General features: G+C 47.3%; 1 protein-coding gene across 7 annotated transcripts in view; it reads right to left on the reverse strand.

Annotated features, from left to right (window-relative positions):
- KATNB1 (katanin regulatory subunit B1) overlaps positions 1-22,469 on the reverse strand; it is a 637,584-nt gene that overhangs the window by 480,335 nt on the left and 134,780 nt on the right. For all 7 annotated transcript variants that reach the window (XM_078671470.1, XM_078671472.1, XM_078671466.1 and 4 more), the window contains exon 5: positions 5,380-5,510. In XM_078671470.1, the coding sequence (XP_078527596.1) occupies positions 5,380-5,510 (131 nt within the window). The remainder of the gene's footprint in view (positions 1-5,379; positions 5,511-22,469) is intronic.

The raw sequence follows: 22,469 nt of genomic DNA on the forward strand, positions 1-22,469 counted from the left end.
GCTAGTACGATATCTGTGTACTATTTCTGATTTTCACTTGTTTTTCACGTGTTCACTTATGCGAGGTGAGTGCTGCATATGTCAGTGCTCCACTCTCAGATCCTATGATGACTATGCGTTGTAGTTGCACAATGCTTTATGATGTGTTCCACAATGCCACATGGCACGCTTTTGGAAGTGATGTGGTTGTTTTGGTTGTTCTTGCACTCTCTGGTGTAAACTAAAATCCTATCTTTAGTATTGCTCGTTCACCAAATACGTTAATACCAGTGATCCATTCATGGGTCTTATGGCTAACTTAGGCAGTAGTTACACTTTGCCACACGATACACTTTTGGGAGACAATGTGGTTGTGTCTGTTGAGTCAACTGCCTAACGCATTTTCCGATGTAAATTGTGTTCTGCACATAGTACTGACCGTTTATTTGTAGCGATGTACCCAGGATGTATACATAATGCCTGTTAACATTAGCTGTTCCGAATTCTGCAATGTTTGAGCAGGGAATACCCTACAGCCGCCACGGGGGAGAGCGGTTGGTGTTGTTGCTTTTTCTAACTGGTCGCCATGCTCTTAGAGTACTTTTGGGGTGGGGAGGGTTGGATTGGGTTGTGGGGGGGTATCTTGTTTACATTGCTATTTGTCTTTCCTTTGTTCTTATTTTTTCGCCTGACTTTGTGTTTAAGCAGCAGCGCTCTATACCTCAGTGACAGTGCCCAACCTGTGTACACCTTCCTTCACTGTTCACCCATTTTGTGGTCCTTTTGCCTCATACAAGATAGGCACATAACGATTAGCACAACTCACGACACTCATACCGTGGCGTGCTACCAATCACACTTCCTCCCCTCTCATGACATTAAATAGACAGTCTATTAAAATTGTGTCACTTAACGTCAAAGGCATCAATCACCCAATCAAGAAGAGGAAAATACTCGACTATATACACAAACAAAAGGGTGATATAATATTATTGCAAGAAACTAAAATTGACTCTCCACAATTTAACTCAATGAAGAACAGATGGCACAGCAAGGCAATGGGTTCTGATGCCCTGGGAAAAAGAAACATAGTCTTAACTTTAATTGCGAAAAGAGCCAATATTGCAGAGTACAGCTGACACCAAAGGTAGATGGGTATCTACAAAATTGTCGAAGGACAACAAAGAGTTTCATGTAACTAACGTCTATGCCCCCAATAAGGATGACCCAAGTTTTTGGAAAGAGCTATGCGATCACATCAACACTATTCCAGACAATACAACACATGTCTTTGGTGGTGACCTCAATCTCCCTCTGGATCCTTTTTTGGATAGAGACTCTCGCTGTCCCTTCGTCTGAACAGCTCGCACAAAGCACTCCTCAATCTCTGCTCCCAATTCAATTTGATCGACTCCTGGAGATTGATGAATCCAACAGGGAGAGATTACACTTTTTATTCTCCTCCACACAACTCATACTCACGCATAGATTACCTCCTCGCTTCTGGTCACTCCTCTGCCGACATTGAGGAAACCTCCATTGAACCGCGTGTAATCTCTGATCACTCTTGCATCACGATGACTCTGGCAGAGCACAATGTGGTTAAAAAATCAAATCTATGGAGATTCAACAATGCGGTCTTGAAGAAAGACGCAAATAGACTGGCTATTGAGGCAGCCATACAAGAGTACGTTGCTCACAATAAGAAGGGGGATACTACTGACCTTACGAGATGGGAGGCCCTTAAGACCACCGTTAGAGGGGTATTAATCAAAATTCGTGCAGCCATGAATAAGGACGCCAACAACAATCTCACACGTCTAGAGAAGAAGATCTCGACAGTAGAAAAGAGACACATAGTTTCTAAAGTTCCTCTGGTCCTAAATGACATGATGAACAAAAAATATGAGTATAACAAAATAGTCAGTGAGAGAGCTGGAATCTAGCTTAAGAACCACAAAAACTTCAGGTTTTGTCACGCTAACAAAGCAGGTAAGAGCCTTGCATCTTATCTGAAACTTAAGTTGCAGCAAACAGCTATTAAGAGCATAGCAGACAAATCAGGGACGCCGCACTCAGACCCAGCTAAAATTGCTGACATCTTTAAAGACTTCTATAGCGACCTGTATAGTAAAAACAAAGAGCTTGATGGCTCAAAATTAGGGAAGTACCTAAACAATTGCGATCTTCCTTCTCTTTCGCCGCAAGACCAGGCCAAGCTTAACCTTCCCATTTCCACTGCAGACATTGATCACGCCATCAAAACCCTCAAAACCGGGAAAGCTCCGGGCCCAGATGGATTCAGTGCTATGTTCTATAAGAGCTTCTCCTCAGCCCTGGTAGAGCCTCTCAAAGACCTATATGAACACTTCACCAATAGTGGTCAAGTCCATGGTACCCCTGCAGAGGCTTTTATAGAGGTTATCCCAAAAGATGGGAAGGATCCGACATCCCCGAAGAATTACAGGCCAATATCGCTGATCAAACTTGACTGTAAAATTTATGCTATGATATTGGCCAAACAGATTCAGAGGGTTTTGCCCAAACTCGTTCATCTGTCACAGGTAGGATTTCTTAAAAACAGATTATCTAGCGACAACACACGCACCCTTGCACATATTTTAGAAAGGGCAAAGTTAACTACCTCCCCAACTGTGGCCGTGACTTTAGACGGAGAGAAGGCATTCGATAAGGTCGACTGGTCTTACTTGGAAGCCACTTTACATAAATTTAAGTTCGGGACAGATTTTATTCGAATGGTAATGGCCTTATACTCTAACCCCTCAGCGAGAGTACGAGCAGGTGGATGCCTTTCGTCTCATTAAACCTGGAACAAGGTACAAGACAGGGCTGCCCCCTCTCTCCCTCCCTTTTTCTACTTGCCATCAAGCCCTTCCTCTACTCTCTCCGGAATAATGACCAAATCAAAGGAATTTGCTTTGAAGGATTCACAGTAAAAATTTCGGCCTATGCGGACGATGTATTAGTAGTATCCGAAAACGCAGATTTGGCAATTCCGGCCCTGTTGTCCTCTATTGCAGACTTTGCAGAAGTGTCAGGCTATAAGCTTAATAAAGATAAGACGGAGGTGAAACTACTCAATAACATAGGCGACAAGAGCATTATGGGTGGATCTGGCTTGTTCTGGCAACCTAAAAGCTTTAAATACCTAGGAATAGAATTTGAAAAAGATTTAATTAGCACTCTGGAAATTAATGAACATACCCTTCATAAAAGATATCCTCCCTTTTGGACGGTTGGTCCCCGAAATTTTTGTCATGGTGAGGCAGAGTAGAAACTCTGAAAATGATGATCACACCCCTTGTCAATTATCTTGTAAGTATGCTGCTATCTGATGAATTCCTCACCAAGATATACAAACTCTTCAATACTTTTCTGTGGCAGGGCAAGAAACCGAGAATCTCCTTTCAGAAACTCCAACTCCCAAAGGATAAAGGAGGCATAGGTCTACCAAACTTCAGGTTCTACCAGACGGCATACTTATGTAAGCAAGGTGCGAATTGGTTCCAAACTCACCTGTATGGGTCCAAATCGAAAAGGCTATCATTAACAATTTACCGCTATCCGCTATAATGACGATGGATGTCGCGGTCCTTCCTCATTCCAAATATATATTTGTTAACACTAAAAGGGCTCTTCTTAACCTAGAAAGACACTGTAAAGTTAAAGTCAAAATAAACAAATCCAACTTAACCTCGTTATGGTTTAACCCGGCCTTCAAAGATGAAGGCAAATATCTTTATTGGGAAAACTCGTCTAAAAAGGGATTGAACTTATTAAAAGATCTCTACGAGGGGTCCTCGCCTCTGCCTTTTGCCACTTTACAATCCCGGTTTGATCTTCAACCTCTTGACTTCTATAGGTTCTTACGCCTCAACTCCTTTGTCTCTGCCAGAGCCATCTCACCGCACGATCCTACACTTTGCAGTAAATCATCTCAACTCATGTCACTGGGCCACATGGTATCTAAGATCTACAAACTCCTCTCCCCTAACCCTCAGAAAACACATAGGAAATGCGAACTCGCTTGGGAAAATGAATATAACTCCTCTAACATGCTATTCGACTGGGATAAGATGCACCTTACCCCTTTTTCCAATAAAATATCTCCGATACTCTCTCAGCCCAAATTCATGTTGATAAATAGAGCATATTGGTCTCCGACAAACTCTTCAAGCTTAAACTTCTTGATAGCCCCCTATGCTGGAATTACAAATCCCACATAGGTGACCTAGCTCATATGCTCTTTCACTGCCCGTTGCTCCAAACCTTTTGGGACAAGATTTATAACTACATTCAACGAATCTTTCACTACCGCCCTGCTAGGGACTTCGCATATGTCTTATTGGGGGCAATAGGCCAGAGATTAGCGAATGAACACGACCGATACCTGCTGGATCTTATGCTTACACTTGCGTGTAAAGTCATATTGAGTAAATGGAAAAGTGCCTCTGATGTTTCCTTTAAAATTTGGCAGGAGTGTCTGACTTCTTTGAGGGGCGCAGTCAATGACGTACTCCACTCCTCGCCGTGGCGAAAATCACACACCAAACTCTGGAGTTCACTTGATTCACTGGAACTTTGCTACGACCCGCCTTAGGCTGGATTAGTAGTCATACCCCCTGATGCATAACTTGTTTTTGTCACCCATATGGACACATATATAGGCACTGAGACTCCACTGCCTTGACTCAGGTTACCTAGCATAAGTCTACGTTGCTGCTGTTCTCGTTTTCTTTCTTTTCAGCCCGCCTTTTCTTTTTCTTCCTTCTTCTTTCATGCCTCTTTTCTTCTCTCCCTCTATCCTTCCTTTTCCTTTCCTTTTCAAGTCCTCTCATACTGCAACCATCCTTTATGATCAAGATTTCATGTGAATGTATAAGATGTTCATTGTTTTACCGATTGAGAACCTTCTGTTTATATGATTTTGCAGTATTTCTCCCAAGCTGTGTATCTTAGGTTGCATTATTTTCATGACTGTACCTCAGTGTATTTCCTTGCCTTTGTTCTTTGCTTTCTTTTTTTTGTAAAACCTGCTTTTCTTAATAAAAAAGATTTGAATAAGAAATAATAATACTAATTGTTTTAAATAAACCATTTCTGCCTCTTTCCCTTAATGCCTAATAGACACTGAGAAAATTCCTGTGGTTGAGTGCAGCATTCCCTCCCCAGGCTCTCAAGTCTAATGGCTACCTTTGTCTTTGATGCATCAGTGACAATTCTTTCCCATTGTGGATAGATTAGTCTGCTGAAGACATCCTACTAATCCTCACATTTTCAAGCACTCATAATAAAAGAAGATACTCTGCCTTGTAGCACAAAGCCCTAGAATAGAAACAATACTGGGTGCAATCTTCTTTCAACTGTTTTTTTACTCACCATAATACAGTTTGGCTTGTTGACATTCCACACGTTAACGCAAAAGTCATCTCCTGCAGTGGCTAGGAGGCGCCCCGAAGCCTTTCCCAGCGCCACCGCAGACACATTGCCTTTATGAGCAACAAACTCTTCTGTGGTAAAAAAGTGAGAAAGAAAAAGACAATCAGTTTAAAACATTTGACCATAGAATGTGTTTTAGGAGAAAAAGTCAAAGAGTGAGAAGGTATGGCAACCGCATTAGGAGAGAATGAAAAGGATATGGAGTGATAAGAAGTCACGTGACAGATAGCCCCATGTATAGGCAGTGTGAATGTGCAAGATGAGTGAAAACATATTAAGGAATTCTTCTGTACAAACAGTTTTACTGCTACTTTATTCTAGAGATGGAGATGAATGACTTCAATAAGCAATCCCCTAGCTCTTCAAAAGTGCATAATTGTACTGTGACCTCAGGAAGGAGATGAAAAGTCTCTCTCTAAATAGATGCAACATATAATTTGGTATGTGTGTGCAAATTCCAGGCAACACCTGCTTTATACAACACAGCTACTATCCTTGTCAATGCGAACTCAAGGGCCTGGTCCTCTCCCTCTTGTATTTCTAAATGTAAAATATTTGCTCTTTTTGCAAGTAAGAAGAGTCACACTCAAACGTGGTTATACATTTATTTTATTTATAAAAAAATGTTAACAAAATCAAAAAAATGTATATGGTGTGTTTTGAAGTGCAGGAGTTATTGAAGGCTAAAACTGTATTTTCTCTATTTGATTATTTGTATACGGTTATTCAATCTACAACAGTTTCTTTTTTTCAGGTCAAGGCAGACTGTAGATCATTGTTATTGTTTGGTAATTCAAGGAATTACTCCGTTATATTCTGAACAAATTTCACATCAATGTATTGAATACAAAGGAAACATTGCATCGTATTTCTAACCTCTGGTGAGTAATCCTCACAATTCTTTAGTTTCACTCCTGCCTTCTAGTGGGTGAACCTCAGTATACTTTTATAACCTAAAACTGTTTGGGGAGGGGTGTGGCCTGGCAAGATAGTCAACAAAATGCTCCATCATTCAGCTTCGGGCCCCCTCTTCCAAACTTCAGTTATATGCTGCGGTAACTCACTCAGAGGAAACACTGTTTAACCTGTGCAAATTAAGCAGCAATAATTTCAGCTACAATTTGAATCCGATACTGCACTGTCGTATTGAAAATTCAAGGGTGTGGGTGACATCCCATCTTGTGTCTAATGCGGTTTATTAGACCTTTAGAAGCTGCAGTCTTAGCGGATTATGGACCCGAGTGCCAGTGTGGTGACCTGATCTTCGTTGCAAGCACCAAACCAGCGCTGATGCGGACCTGGGGTCTGTAACTGTTGCAGTGCGCACCCTGAGCAAGGCGGGTATAGCATCCATTTTAAGACACCCTCTATCCTCACTTCTCATCCATCATCCCTACTTCTCTACCATCACCCCTATTTCTCTTCCCTAGTTCTCTTCCATCATTCCTACTTTTCATCCACTATCTATACTTCTCAACCCTGCTTCTAAGCCATCCTCCCTACTTCTTATCTCTACTTCTCATCCCCACTTCTTAGCCATCATCCCCACTTTTCATCAACATACCCACTTCTCAACCCTTCTCAACCCTTACTCCTCACCCAATCATCATCCTTACTTCTCTTCCATCACCCTCAGGGCTCGAAAAATCATAAAGTGTTACTAGACCTGGAGGTCTAGTAACTTTAATAATCTACTGGACCTAACTAGAATGTACTTGACCCGTGAACTATTGTGTGATCAGAGAGCAACTTCAAATATGTAAGTTCACTATTTCTGCTGTACAAAAATAAGACTAAATGTTTGTTTCATGTAGAACATGAATCTAGCCCATATATAGGGTACGCATGTTCCCTGGCTTGCCTCTTAATTCACTAATAGTATTGTCATCCGGGTAGGAGCAGTAATAATTCCCAGTTCATGTTTGAAAACTCACTTTTCATAAATATATTACCAAAGCATGATGTGGTAGTGCACTATCATTTACAGATAGCATATCTTTCATTGAAATGCCCACAAAACATTCCCACTAACATGTAGTTTTACTGATAATAGTGCATAAATAATGTTTCGAAATTGGGTTTCAGCAGAAATATTTAAATTTGCACATCACCAACTATAGTGTTCTAATTTGTTTTGATCCTATAAAAATATTTTTTTCATAGAATTACAAAACGGAGCCGTCATAACTAGTGAAATATATTTGAAATGTTTGAACAGTTCAATCAGCTATTTCAATGTTGTGTTAGAAAAAAGCCTGACATCTTACAGCCTTTCATTTAACATGCTTTGCAATGTTCAATTGTCACACAGTTCACTTTACAAAATCCTCTAACGAACAAGTTACTTACCTTCGGTAACTATATATCTGTAAGACGCATAGGTTAGTTATAGATTACTTACCTTAGAATTACCCCCAGGCGTCAGACTGTATTCGGAAAGATTTTCGTCAGCAGAACCTCTGCCCGTCGGAAGGTGGAGTCAGTAGGCTCTGCGTTTGTCGTTGGCGTCGTGGTCGCCGGAATGATGTTGCGGTAGCTACTTAAGACGTTGACCTCGCGTGCAGACGTTAGTTCTGTACACGACTTTCCGTGGCAGAAATGTAGAGCCATGCAAGACACTGACCACTGGTGCACAAAACTAGGGACCTGAAAGGATGTCCTTAACCCTAGAAATCTGTTCGCAGAACGGGGAGGATTGGTGGGGCGGTGAGGAATCTATAACTAACCTATGTTTCTTACAGATATATCGTTACCGGAGGTAAGTAACTTATTCATCTAAAAGAAACAGTTAGTTATAGATAAGGCTCCCTGTTTTCCGTTTTTACAAATAAATACAGACAGAAAACCATTTATTTTCCTGTCTGTATTTCTTTTTAAATGTGGATCAAAACAGAAATTGTGTTGTTTTTGAGTGATTCGTAAAGCTGTCAACTATGATTGCCAGGCCAAAAGCTATGCGGATTGACAGGCAAAGGATTAAAAAAATGAATGAACTTTAGTAAGGAGCCTTAAACAGCAGATTTGCACAACCTTGATACTAAAATGTGCATGGTTTCTTATAAGTGCGTATTGTATCATCTGAGTGCGTATATACCTTTGAAACCGGTCAAGCGTTCAGGCACGAGTGTACATTAAATGGTTAAATAAATGCAGAAATATACACATTTCAGCTTAATTTTTTCTCAAAACTTAAAATAAATATGGATAAATATGGGAGCCCTAGCTATAGATTCCTTACCTTAGAATAGATACCCCAGCAATACCAACACCGGAGGTGGGTCTGCGAACTAAATTCGCACCAGAAAGACCTGGAGAACAGAACGGCCAATAACCTGCATTATAACCTCGTGGTAAATGCTAACTATAAAACAGCTGCAAGGAAACATGTTGTGTTTGGTGTCAAACACCTTGGAATCATACCTACCCGCCAGTAACTGGCGGGGAGGCATGATTCCACCTTCCTTGAGGTAGAAATATGACAACACCAGTACACCCGGTACCAGCTTTCTCGACCCTGGCATCACAAGATGGATGCTGCCAGCCACAGACACGGGTCTGCCCTCCTGCTGCTGGACAAAACTCCAGCAAGGGAAGGCTTGACAATAGGTTTCCTGTCACCGGGGGAAAGGCTCTAGTGTATTGGGGCTGGGCGGGTGCACTCAGAGTGCTTTGATGTCTGCACTGGGGGCACATTTGGTGTCCCTGTGCATTGTCTAGCTCAAACCGGTTACGGGAGCCATTTGCTCCTGCTCTGGCGCGAAACTGGAAAAAGGACATGGGTGTGGCCACCCCTCTGTCCTGACCCTCCCATAGGTGGGTCCAAAGCATTTGTCCCGCCCCTTCCTTGGGTATGAAGTAGGAATCCCTCACTACGGGACTTTAGAGTTACCTGGATGAAACTCTGCTACAGAAACCAAGTACTTCAACGATCTACAATGCACTAAATGACTGCAGAATCTCCCTTGGAGTAAAGGAGTTACTCCCCTGCTAAGAAGGCACCAAAGACACATCTGACCGGTTTGCATCTCCGAAGCTCCTGAGGACTCCGAAGACTTTTGCAACACAGGAGGTGGGTTTCCAAGTGTCCGGAGGTCGACTACTGTGCTTAGCAAACCTGAAACCCGTATCCCTTGTGGGGACCGGGCAACCCGATCCCCCGGACACAGTATACATTTACAGAAGCATCTGCTTTCTGGTGACCCTTGAAGCTGTGCTTTGGGCTAATAGTAGTCCAGACCCCTGGCAGTGATTCCACCGAAGATTACCGGCCTACACTCCACGAGTGTTCTGTGGGCTAGTATTTTATGATTCCTTTCAAGGTCCCTTCACAATCCCTGGCATGTGGGTCCCTGTGAAGGCAACTTTAACTTTCAGTGGGCTTTCCTGGTTGCTCCAGACATGCCCAGACTCTCCATCACTTGGGGAGTCATCAGGGCCTTGCTGGTCCTCACCAAAGCATCTTTCCTCTGACCGCGTGAGTTGCAGTTGCCAAGGCTTGTTGGTGTTCAATCCCCTGTGTCACTACTAGCGATTCTACGTGCTCTAGGCACTGTGTCTAGTCAAGTTGTGGTTGTTATACCACTTTCTTAGTATATGGTCTGGTCTCCCCTGGAGTCCACTGTGTATTGTGCTATTTACTGTCGTTGTAGTACTGTAATATTCTGTGCCTGGTTCTCTAATCTCATAAAGAGGTTAGTCGAGAGTGTTTAGTAATAAATAAATATATTTTATATATATTTTATATATGCCATGTGTGGTTCTCCTTTCATTTGGTCATTCAGGAGGTTATAGACTGGTAAAACAAGCTGCTTTACATTCCTTCGAGACTTAGCCTGAAGGCTGCTCTCCATAGCTACCACTAGGATAGCTTTCAATAAAGGTTGTCTTTAACCTAATCATCAATAAGGGTTGTTTGGACTGGTACAAGGTGCCCACTATAATTAGTGGTCAGCATATACCAGGCCAACTTCTCAGAGTGGACCAGCAACAGGACCTGGAGACATGTCTCCCCCAATTCCTGCTCGCCTACCGGCCGACATCATTCAAACACGGGGTGAACCCCAGCTACGCTCCTCTTGAAATGCTCCCCAAAGGATTTCATCCCCGAAGACCCCAACTGGGCACCGCCAAGTCTGGACACAGACAGAGTACAGCAGAAACAAAGTCACCAATGAAAAGGCCAACACCAGCAGAGGGGCTAAGACTCCATCCGTGAGTGAAGGATCCAGAGTGGTCCTTCAAGATCGTCACCCAGGCTGGAAGTTTCGCACACCTTACGAACCGGAGGTGTGGAAGGTCACCAGGGTGGATGGCACAATGGTCACGGCTCTGCGAGGCCAACACACGGTGGTGCGAAACGTATCCTGTTTCAAGGAAGTCGTCAGTGTACCACACCCCAACAGGACAGCATCGGAGGGAGAAAAGGACCCCATGGATGTGACCAAGGGACCGACTGCAAGTCAGAGGGCGACTCCAGCGCCGTCATCTGGCCAGGATGAGGCGTGCGCACCAGGGGAAGGTCCTCAGGGCTCACCCGCGACTGGAGACACCCAGAGGTTCCAAGCGAAATGTCATCTTTCAGCCAACGGTACCAGCTGAGACCCAACCCTGCACCGAGCCAGAAGTTAAGGGACTATGCATGCTGAGCCCTGGGGGTTGGCGAACTTGGCCACGATCATCTCGTCAAAAGCATACTGAGTTAAGACTTCTGCTCTAATGTTCCGATCTTCATTATTTTCACGTTTTCTGTTAATCTCAATCTATAGGAAAGGAGGGATGTAGACGAGACAATGTATCAGCACCTCTCTGCTCGTGACCGGGCTCGGTCCGAGGGCATAAACGGGCTCAAGATCACACGAGACCTTCGGCCGAATAGCAATCCAGAGTGCGTGTGCCCTGTGTTGAGCACTGCCAGTGGGCCAAGACCCCCATAGCCCACCGCCCTTTACAGGCGGAAAGGCGTACAACAGACCGCAACTTCACTCGTGATGAAAAGCGTCGCCGAGCAAATGCCGCCTTGGAAATTCCAACGCGCAGAATTGCTGACATTGCGCATTCTCTTCATGGTGAATAGATCTAACCAAGGCTCTCCCCACTGCTGAAAGAGACTTTGCACCACCTCCGAGTGAAGACGCCATTTGTGATTCATCATGCACCTGTGGCTGAGTTAGTCTGCCCTGGCGTTCAGTGAACCTGCCAGGTGTTGAACCACCAGGGATATGCCCTGATGTTCCAGTCATCTCCAGAGGCAGAGGGCCTCTTCACATAGGGTCCACGACCCCACCCCGCCTTGTTTGTTGCAGTACCACATGGCGGTGGTGTTGTCCGTGAACACCTGCACTACTCTTCCATGGACAGAGGAAAGGAATGCTTTCAGTGAGAGACGGATTGCCCGTAGCTCCAGAAGGTTGATGTGGAGCTTGGACTCCGCCGGAAACCAGAGGCCTCTGATCTCCGCCTCCCCCATGTGGCCATCCAAACCTATCAGTGATGCATCTGTCACCACTGTGAACTCTGGTTGAGGAAGGAAGCGAGATCTGCTGTTGACCCAATGCTGGTTCGTGAGCCACCACTGCAGTTGGTGTGCAGTGCCAAAGATCTGGACGCAATCGGACAGCTTCCCTGATGTTGCGCCCACTGGAACTTGAGGTCCCACTGCAGAGGCTGCATAGGCCACCTGGCATGATCCACCAGCAGGATGCAGGAGGCCAAAACCCGGAATAAGGGCTGAAAGATCGGAATCGTAGCCCAAATATCCCGGACTCACTGCTCGGGAGGATAAACCCGAAACTGCGTCGTATCCAAAAACCTCTCTGATAAACAGGAACTACTGAGCGGGAATCAGGTGTGACTTCGGCACGTTGATGGAGAATCCCAGAGAATGTAGGAGGTTGGCCGTAGTCTGGAGGTGGGAGAAGACTGTCTGGGGCGAGCCCGCCTTCAACAACCAGTCGCCGAAATAGGGGAAGACTGGAACCCCTGATCTGCGCAGATGAGCTGCAACCACTGCCCTCACTTTCGTAAACACCCGGGGGCGCTGGTAAGGCTGAAGGGGAGCACGGTAAACTGAAAATACTTTGCCCTGCCTTGAACCGCAAGTAGAGCCGGAGGGCCTGCAGGAAAGGAATGTGAAAATAGGCGTCCTGCAAGTCCAACCCTACCATCCAGTCTCCCGGGTCAAGGGAAGACTAGACCTGAGCTAACATTTTGAACTTCTCCTTCCAGAGGAAGCGGTTGACGTTTCTTAGGACCTAGATAGGACGCAGGCCCTTGTCCTTCTTGGATACCAGAGAGTAGTGGTAATAACAATCACAACCTACTTCAGGGGCAGGAACGCGCTCGAGGGCTCCCTTGGCCAAGAGAGCCGTAACTTCCTGTTGGAGAAGGCCCAGATGATCCTCCGACATACGATGGTACTGAGGTGGCATGGCTGGAGGGGTAGCTTCGAAGGGGAGGGAGTAACCCCTTCGGACTATCTGTAAAACCCACCTGTTTGACGTGATGGTGCGCCTGTGGGGGAGGTGATAGAGTATCCTGCTGCTCACTGGCGATTGATGGGCCAGAAAAGTCGGACTAGGAAGGCTTGGAGGCTGAAGCAGAGGGGGGTATGTGGACTGGCCCGCTCGCTGGCTCCCAGAACCACGGCGGTGTTTCCCACGTCCCCAGCTGCGCAAAGGTTGTGCAGCTTGGGTCGGCCTGTGGCTCTGGGCGGGACGGAGTGGGGCACCCCTTCCGTAGCCATGAAAGCGGCGAAAAGCAGACTGCGCAGGGCAGTTGGAGAGGCCCAAGGACTTGGCCATACCCCGTGAGTCCTTGAAACTCTCCAGAGTGCGGTCTGCTTTGTCGCCAAAAAGGCGACGGCCATCAAAATGCATGTCCATGAGGGTGCACTGGACATTTCCAGAAAAGCCAGTCAAATCTCATCCAGGCGTAGTGTCGAAGGGCGACCGACGTGGAAATCGTTCCACCTAGAGAGTCGCCGGTATCCAGCCCACAGCGGATGGTAAACTTCGCTGTGTCTCTCCCTACTGCAACAGCCTGTGAGAGGACAGGTCAGGCCTTCTCCGGACACAGACAGCACTTGCGCAACTGTGCCCCACTCAGAGTGTGAATAACGGCCCAATAGACATTCAGTGTTTACCAACCGCAGTCCAAGCTGGCGGAAGAAAAAATAATGATTTCCAAGATGATCCAGCTTCTTGGATTCCCTATCTGGTGGAGCGTTAGGGAATGCACTCTTGGAGATAGAGGTTTGGACCACCAAGCGCTCAGGAGTGGAGTGTTGTGGGAGGAAAATGGGGTCGCCCGGGGCCCGGCGGTGGGGTTGGGCAATCATCCTATCCACAGGAGCCCGCGTGTTAGGCCTGGACCAGGTACCCAAAAGGATGTCAGTAAGGGCTTCATTGAATGGCAGCTGGGGCTCCAAAGAGCTCGCTGTGGTTGAAGTACCTCTGTCAGGAGGTTAGCCCTGACTGCTGCCATAGGAAGTGCGGAGTGCAGAGCCTCGGCAGCCCTACCCAATACCACAGCATAGGAAACTCCCTCCTCCGTAACCACGGATCATAATCCAACTGGTCGGTCAGAGGGTCACCTGACCCTCCCAGTCCTCCTCCTCGTCCTCTGGGTACCAATCTGGCCTAGGAGTGAACAGGGGCACAAAGACACCACTCGGCGCCGGATCTGGCGTCAGGCGACACTGGTCCGGCTCTATGTCCACATCAGGATGGAGGCTGCAGGAGACGCCGGCTGGGGGATCAACCGGCGTCCGGTGCGGTGCCTGTGAAGGTGTAATGAGGTTAACCGCGCCGATCCGAAATCAGGCCTGGATCCATGGGGGCCCTGCTGGTGGCAGGGAAGGTCTAGGACCCCAAACCGAGTCCGCGGGGCCCGAAGGCGGGCCAACGAAGTCGGGCTGCCCAAAGATGGCATGCATCGCCTAGTAAAACTGACGAAGGTGGGTAGGGGTCGCTCTGGGTCCCGGGAAGGGAGGGACATTCTGAGTCTGCCCTTCAGGCTATGCACGCGGAGCCGCACGAAGGGCTCTGCCTGCATCCCTCGTTGCATCAGCCGACCAACAGAGAGAAGTCGAAGAGAGACGTTGCTTCTTCGACTTCTTCTTGTGCTTCAACTTACCTGACCCTGCGTGCGAAGACTTGGATGATGAGTGGTGATGGCTTTACCTCCCTCGTGACCAGGACCTTGAGGGGCGCGGAGCTGACTGCCAGCACTCAAGAAGCTTTTGGGGACCGCTCCCCAAAGACTTCGGACTCGTGGTCCGGCAGTCGGAGCACGATTTGGGGTTGTGGTTGCGCTCCAGGCAAAAGAAGCACACACGGTGCGGATCCGTCACCGACATCAGTCAGGTACAGGAATGACAAGCCTTGAAGCCGTGCACCAGGAGTCGGTAGGACTCAAAAAGAAGCCGACAAAAGTCACTCAAAAAGTTCAGTCAAAAAGTGACTGGAGGTACCGCTCTATCCGGATCTGCGCTGTCTGGCGCGGAAAAAGAAAGAACTGACGTCAGCGCGCCAGGGCGGCGTCTAAGTAGCTACCGCAACGTTATTCTGGCAACCACGACGCCAACGGCAGACATGGAGGAGGCAGACGCCACCATCCGACATGCAGAGGTACTGCTGACGAAAAACTTTCCGGATCCAGTCTGATGCATGGGGTAATTCTAAGGTAAGGAATCTATAGCTGTTTCTTTCGGATTTTAGTCACAGAAAGAAAACTAAATGTAGGAAGAAAAACTGACTTTTGACCTCTGTCTCAGGAAGCCAGCAAATGTGACAAAATAACAAGGATTTAAAGGCATTTTTATTGCTCTTTCACTTTGTGAGCAATACGGATTCCTTTAAATCTTGTCACATTTGCTCTGCTTTCAGAGACAGAGGTCAAAAGTCAGTTTGTCTTTTTACGATTCCTTTTTTTTCGGTGAATGAAGTTAGAGGATTTCAACTCACGAGAAAGGGTGAGTAGTTCCTAAAAATAGCTAGTCCTGAATAAATCTTGCTTGAAAATGAGTGGATTTTTCGAGCCCTGATCCCTACTCCTCATCCATCACCCCTACGTCTCATGCCTGCTTCTCATCCATCATCCCCACTTCTCAGCCATCATCCCCACTTCTCAGCCATCATCCCCACTTCTCAGCCATCATCCCCACTTCTCATCATCATGGTATGGACCAGGCCTTAAAAGCATTAAATCCAAATGCAGGAGAGTTGAACGAATATGGAGAGAAGACTATAGTAAGGAGCACAAACTGGCATATAAACTAGCCTTGAAACAATATAAAGAGGCCATTCTAAAAGCAAAAATTGACTACTTTACAACAAAAATTGGGGAGGCTAAAAACTCCTCTAAGGATCTTTTTAAATCAGTCCATGCCCTATCTAAGCCGCAGCAGGCCAATCAGTTCAGGCCTGACCGAGCCTTCGGTAATAAGATGGCTAACTTCTTTCAAACCAAGTTGCAACTAATCTACGATGACCTCTACACAGCTCATGATGCGGCCATACCTAATAGGCCGCCATCTGAGGAGAATACCACTCAGAGCCAATTAACAAGTTTCTTGACCTTACACAAGAGAAAGTGAATAATCTCCTTTTAACAACTAAGTCAGGATCACCCAACGATCCTTGTCCCCCCCCCGCCATTTTACACCTAGTCTCAGAAACGATTAGCTCCCATTTAACTCCCCTCATAAACAAAGTAGTTGAGTCACAGATTTTTCCCTGCACCTGGAAAAAAGCTTGTATTAGGCCGATCCTTAAAAAGCCTGCCCTGGGCCAGACTGAGGTCAAAAATTATCGACCGATTTCATGCTTGCCAATAGCAGCCAAAATTCTTCAAAAATCGGTGAACATGGAGTTAGCTCAGTATCTTGACTCCAATAACTTGTTAGACCCCAGTCAGCATGGCTTTCGATCATGCCATTCTACAGAGTCTGCTTTGATAATGGCTACAGAGGAGATTCGCAGACAGGTGGACGGGGGGACAGGGCCATCCTTATCCTTCTAGACCTATCAGAAGCATTTGACACCGTGAATCACACAGTGTTAGTGCGGTGGCTAAATGCTGTCGGGATTGGGGGGCGGGGGGGGGGCGGCGCTGGCCCTCCTCGCCTACTTTCTAGCTTGCAGGGAGCAGAGCATACTCTGGGACAATCTGCAATCTGACATTTTCCATCTTCCGTACGGGGTACCGCAGGGATCGGCTTTATCACCCACGCTATTTAACATCCATGTCACTCCCCTGGCCAGAATCATCAGAGAGCATGGTCTCACTTTGGTCTCAGATGCGGATGACTCTCAGCTTATTATATCCATATCTAAACATCCAGAGGCTACTGCCATCAACTTCCATACCTGTCTGGACGAAATCACGAGTTGGATGAGTCAAAGCTTTCTTAAAATCAACACCAAGAAAACTGAGGTTATGGAGTGTGGCAAGGGCCTTAGCCTGTGGAACCAACCATGGTGGCCAACAGAGGCGGGAGAGTGTCCCTGTCAGACAACCAAGGCCAGGACTCTAGGAGTGATCTTAGACAACCAACTAAATTTTGCGGCCAGATAAACCACCTAACGTCCTCCTGTTTTATTTTAATGAAGATCTTACATAAGATTTTCGTCTTTATTCCTCAGGAACTCAGGAAAACTGTGGCGGTAGCACTTATCCTCACTAAAATAGACTACTGCAATGCACTCTTTCTGGGCCTTGACAAGGCCCAGATGACTAAATTGCAGTCCCTACAAAATGCAGCTGCTCGATTGCTATTAAACATCCATAAAGGCCATTCTACCTCTGCTGGTATAAGATCACTACATTGGCTCCCTATCCAGTAGCGAGGGGAATTCAAGGCCCTCTGTCTGGGTCACAAGGCACTATAAGGAGGAGGTGCTGGTGACATTAAAAAATTGTTCTTATGGTATGCGCCCACAAGAAACCTAAGATCCACAAACGCGGGTCTCGTACAAATCTCCAAAATCTGCAGAGCGAGATGGGGAGGCAGGAGTATATCCCACTGTGCATCTACACTGTGGAACAATATGCCAATTGCTATGAGGCTGCAGCCAAACAGGCAGCATTTTAGGAAATCGCTTATCTCCTGGTTGTTCCCTCCCAACTAAGTTGCAGGAACTAATAGAGCAGCCCCTCCTCACACTTTCTAGCGCCAAGACACTGCAGCAATCGAGCGCTTTATAAACCTATTTTATTATTATTATCCATCATCCACACTTTTCATCCATCATCCCCACTTCTCATCCATCATCCCCACTTCTCATCCATCATCCCCACTTCTCACCCCTGCTACTCATCCCAACTCTTCATCCATCACCCCTACTTCTCTTCCATCATCCCTACTTATCCATCATCCCTACTTTTTTATCCATCATTCTTACTTATCATCCATAATCCCTACTTCTCACCTACCATCCCTACTTTTCATTCCTCAGGCATACCAACACATTTTCACTGTTGTGAAAAACCCCTTCACACGGATTGGTTCATAATAGCCAATCAAAGAAGAATGCAGTGCATAGAGTAATGCAGAGCAGACGAACAAGTTACTTACCTTCGGTAACGCTTTTTCTGGTAGATACAATATCTGCCTGTGGATTCCTCACCTTGTGAATATCCCCTTGCGCCAGCAACATTCGGAAATTCTTTTCGTAGCTTCACGTCGACGTGGACTTGGACGTCAGAGGCACGGCACCGCTCGCGACTCCGCTGACGTCACCGACGCCTATAATAGGCCCACGCCGGCGTGATGACATCAGTTCCGCCCTTTTTTCCGTGCCTTCGAGGCACACGGACGGACCAATGACAGTAGACATATACCCAGTATACGCAGTACAAATATCAAGTTAACACACAGTGTGAAGCAAATGCAACAAAACATTTGAAATAAACAACCCCTTGAAAATAAAACAAATACATAATAGAAACTCTGGCATAGAAGAACGGACAACGGGGAGCAACGGGGAGGCGGGTGGGTCAGTGAGAAATACACAGGCAGATATTGTATCTACCAGAAAAAGCGTTACCGAAGGTAAGTAACTTGTTCTTCTGATAGATACATCTGCCGTGTGGATTCCTCACCTTGTGAATAGAGCCCCACAGCAGTCCCCACTCTCGGAGGAGGGTGTCCACTCTTCTAGACGAAGAAATCCTGGAGAACAGAGCACGCAAAATGGCCGTCCCTCCTCACTTCGGAATCCAAGCAGTAATGCTTCGCGAAAGTGTGGAGGGAAGACCAAGTTGCCGCCCTACAAATATCCTCTACAGGCACACCTCTAGCCAATGCTGAGGTCGAAGACTTAGCTCTAGTAGAATGAGCCCTTATACCCTCTGGTGGTTCCATACCGGCCAAAGAGTAGCAGATCTTAATACAGAGGACGATCCATCTTGATAAAGTCCTCTTATGGACCGCCCTTCCTCTCTTGCAGCCAGCAAAGCCAATGAAGAGCTGGTCATCCAACCGACAGTCTTTAGTTCTGTCCAGGTAAAAAGACACCGCCCTCTTGGGGTCCAGACGGTGTAATCTCTCCTCATCCTTGGAAGGGTGTGGGGGAGGATAAAAGGTAGGAAGGGTAATGGATTGACCAAGGTGGAAAGGAGTCACCACCTTAGGCAGAAAAGCAGCCCTGGTCCTAAGAACCATTCGATCAGCATGAATGGTCAAGAAAGGGGGCTTGTAACTAAGAGCTTGAAGCTCACTTACCCTCCTTGCCGAGGTTATCGCAACGAGGAAAACTGTCTTAAAAGTCAAAAGCCTCATAGGACATTTGTAAAGAGGCTCAAAGGGAGCACCCATCAGAAAGGTCAAAACAAGATTTAAGTCCCACTGAGGCACAATAAAAGGAGTAGGAGGGAACTTATTTATGAGGCCCTTCAAAAACCTTAAGACTACAGGAGATTTAAAAAGAGAGGGCTGGTCAGGCAAACAGATAAAAGCCGACAGCGCTGAAAGATAGCCCTTCACTGTGGCAACAGCAAGCCCCTGCTGTGCCAGAGAAAGGGCAAACTGGAGAACATCAGATAAATGGGCCCTCAAAGGGTCTATAGACTTCTCTCTGCACCAAGTAACAAATTGTGACCACCTATAAGAATAGATGGACCTAGTGGAGTCACGCCTGGCTGACAAGATGACATCCACTACATCAGGCGGGAGAGAAAAAGAACTCAAGTTGCCCCGTTCAATCTCCAGGCATGAAGGTGTAATGTCTGGAGGTGGGGGTATAGAACCTGCCCCTCCATCTGGGAGAGGAGATCTGCCCTGTGAGGGAGACGGAGCGGCGAGCACGAGGAGAGGTGGAGAAGATCTGTGTACCACACCCTTCTTGGCCAATCCGGGGCGATCAATATAACTTGGGCCCGGTCTCGGCGAATCTTCCTCAGAACCCGAGGAATCAAGGGTATGGGAGGAAATGCGTAAAGGAGTTGTGAGCCCCAACTCAACAGAAACGCGTCCCCCAAGGCTCCTTGCATCGGATACTGGAGACTGCAGAATAACGGGCAGTGAGCATTCTCTTGAGTGGCAAAAAGGTCCACCTGAGGAGTCCCCTACGTCCGAAAGACGTGGCGAACTACCTCCGGATGAAGCCTCCACTCGTGGTCGGCAGAGAACTGCAGACTGAGACTGTCTGCACGAACGTTCTGAACTCCGGCCAGATGATTTGCCATCAGACAAATCCGATGGTCCTGAACCCAGGACCAGAGGTGCAGAGCCTCTCTGCAGAGACACTGTGACCCCACTCATCCCTGTTTGTTGATGTACCACATCGCAGTCGTGTTGTCCGTCAGGACCTGGACCGAACGACCGCGAAGGTAAGGGAGGAAGGCCTTGAGCGCCAGACGTATCGCCCGCAACTCTAGAAGGTTGATATGAAGCAACCTTTCCTCCGGAGACCAAAGACCCTTGACCTCCAGGTCCCCCAGATGAGCACCCCACCCTAGAGTGGATGCATCCGTTATTACTGTGGCCACCGATGGAGGCGTTGGAAAGGCTTTCCTTGCGACAGATTGCCTTCCACGCTCCACCAAGACAGATCCGCCGCAGTTTCTCTGGAGATCCTCACTGACTCCCTGATATCTCCGCTGTGCTGATAACACTGCCTGCGGAGGCACCACTGTAGTGCCCTCATGTGCCAGCGTGCATGGTTGACCCACAGAATGCAAGAAGCCATCAGACCGAGCAGGCGAAGGACCTTCAGGACTGGAACAACCGCTCCATTGAAAAATAAAGCAATCATTGCCTGTATGTCGCTAATCCTTTGAGGAGGAGGGAATGCACGGCATACAGTTGTATCCAGTACCGCACCTATGAACAGGTTGCGCTGGGAGGGCACCAGGTGAGACTTGGGTACATTTATTGAAAAACCCAACCTGTGCAACAACTGAGTGGTCTCCTGCAGATGATGGAGCACCTTCTCGGACGACTCTGCCTTGATCAGCCAGTCGTCCAAATACGGGAATACAGGAATCCCCGACCTTCTGAGATGTGCTGCCACCACTGCCACCACTGCCATCACCTTGGTGAAGACTCGAGGCGCAGTAGTAAGACCAAACGGAAGGACCGCAAACTGGTAGTGTTGCGACCCAACCGTAAAACGGAGATACTTTCTGTGCGACTTCAAGATGGGAATATGAAAATACGCATCTTGTAAGTCGAGCGACACCATCCAGTCCTATTCCAGCAGCGCTTGAAGAACCTGTGCAAGAGTGAGCATCTTGAACTTTTCCTGTTTCAGGTAAAGGTTCAAGATCCTGAGATCCAGGATTGGCCGAAGTCTGCCATCCTTCTTGGGGATCAGAAAATACCGGGAGTAGCATCCCTGACCCCTCTCCTGCTCCGGAACCACCTCTATCGCTCCCTTTCTGAACAGTGCCAGGACTTCTTCCTGCAGGAGAAGCAGGTGGTCCTCCGAACAAAAACCCCGGCAAGGAGGGTAATTTGGGGGAAACTCCCAAAAGGGAAGAGCATACCCATTCCCCACGAGATTGAGAACCCAAAGATCCGATGTTATCAATTCCCAATCTCGTAGGAAATGGGTAAGCCGGCCCCCCACTGGGACCACATGATCGGGAATGGCAGATCTAGGGCTGCTTTGCTGCGTTGGCAGGGGGCTGGGAAGGGGAAGAAGAGGAGGAGGAGGAAGCTTGACGACCTCTAGGACGGGCTCTTTGCCTGCCCATGTATGATCTGTACAGTGTATTTTGCGGTTGCTGTGGCTGCTGCTGAGATGGTCTGCAGGAACGAAAGGAAGATCTGCCAAATCCTCTGAAGCGCCTTCCAGTATTACCCCTGGACTGAAGGCCCAAAGATTTCGCAGTGGCCCTACTGTCTTTAAAACGTTCCAAGGTCGCATCAGCCTTCTTGCCAAACAATCCTGAGCCATCAAAAGGCAAGTCCATCAAAACAGACTGAACATCTGTAGAGAACTCCGATGTTTTAAGCCATGCAGCTCTCCTAGTGGCCACGGAAGAGCCCATGACCCTCGCCACCGAATCAGCAGTGTCCAGCCCACTCTGAATCACCTGCCTCGCAGCAGCCCGAGTGTCCGATATCACCTCCTGAAAATCCTTTCTATCCTCCTCAGGGATTTTCGGAACCAACTGCTTAACAGAATCCATCAAGGCATGGACATACCGCCCCATCAGACAAGTTGCGTTGGTTGACTTTAACGCCATACTGGCTGAGGAGAAGACCTTCTTGGCAGCCTGATCCTGCTTTCTGGACTCCTTATACCCAGGAACCTGCGGAAAAGCACCAGCAGACCTCTTCGAGCAGGCAGCCTGCACAACCAAACTCTCAGGCAGGGGGTGCGTTGACAAAAAATCAGGGTCACCAGGCGCAACCCTGTACCTCCTCGCCACTGCCCTAGAAACCGCAGGAGTAGACAAAGGCTTCTTCCAAACCTCATAGATGGGTTCAGCTAACGCATCATTAAAGGGCAGCATTGGCTCAACAGAAGAGGAGGGTGAGTGAAGAACTTCAGTTAGAAGATTTGACTTATAATCAGCAGCGG

The sequence above is a fragment of the Lissotriton helveticus genome, chromosome 12, assembly GCF_964261635.1.
Source record: "Lissotriton helveticus chromosome 12, aLisHel1.1, whole genome shotgun sequence".
Taxonomy (NCBI): Eukaryota; Metazoa; Chordata; class Amphibia; order Caudata; family Salamandridae; genus Lissotriton; species Lissotriton helveticus.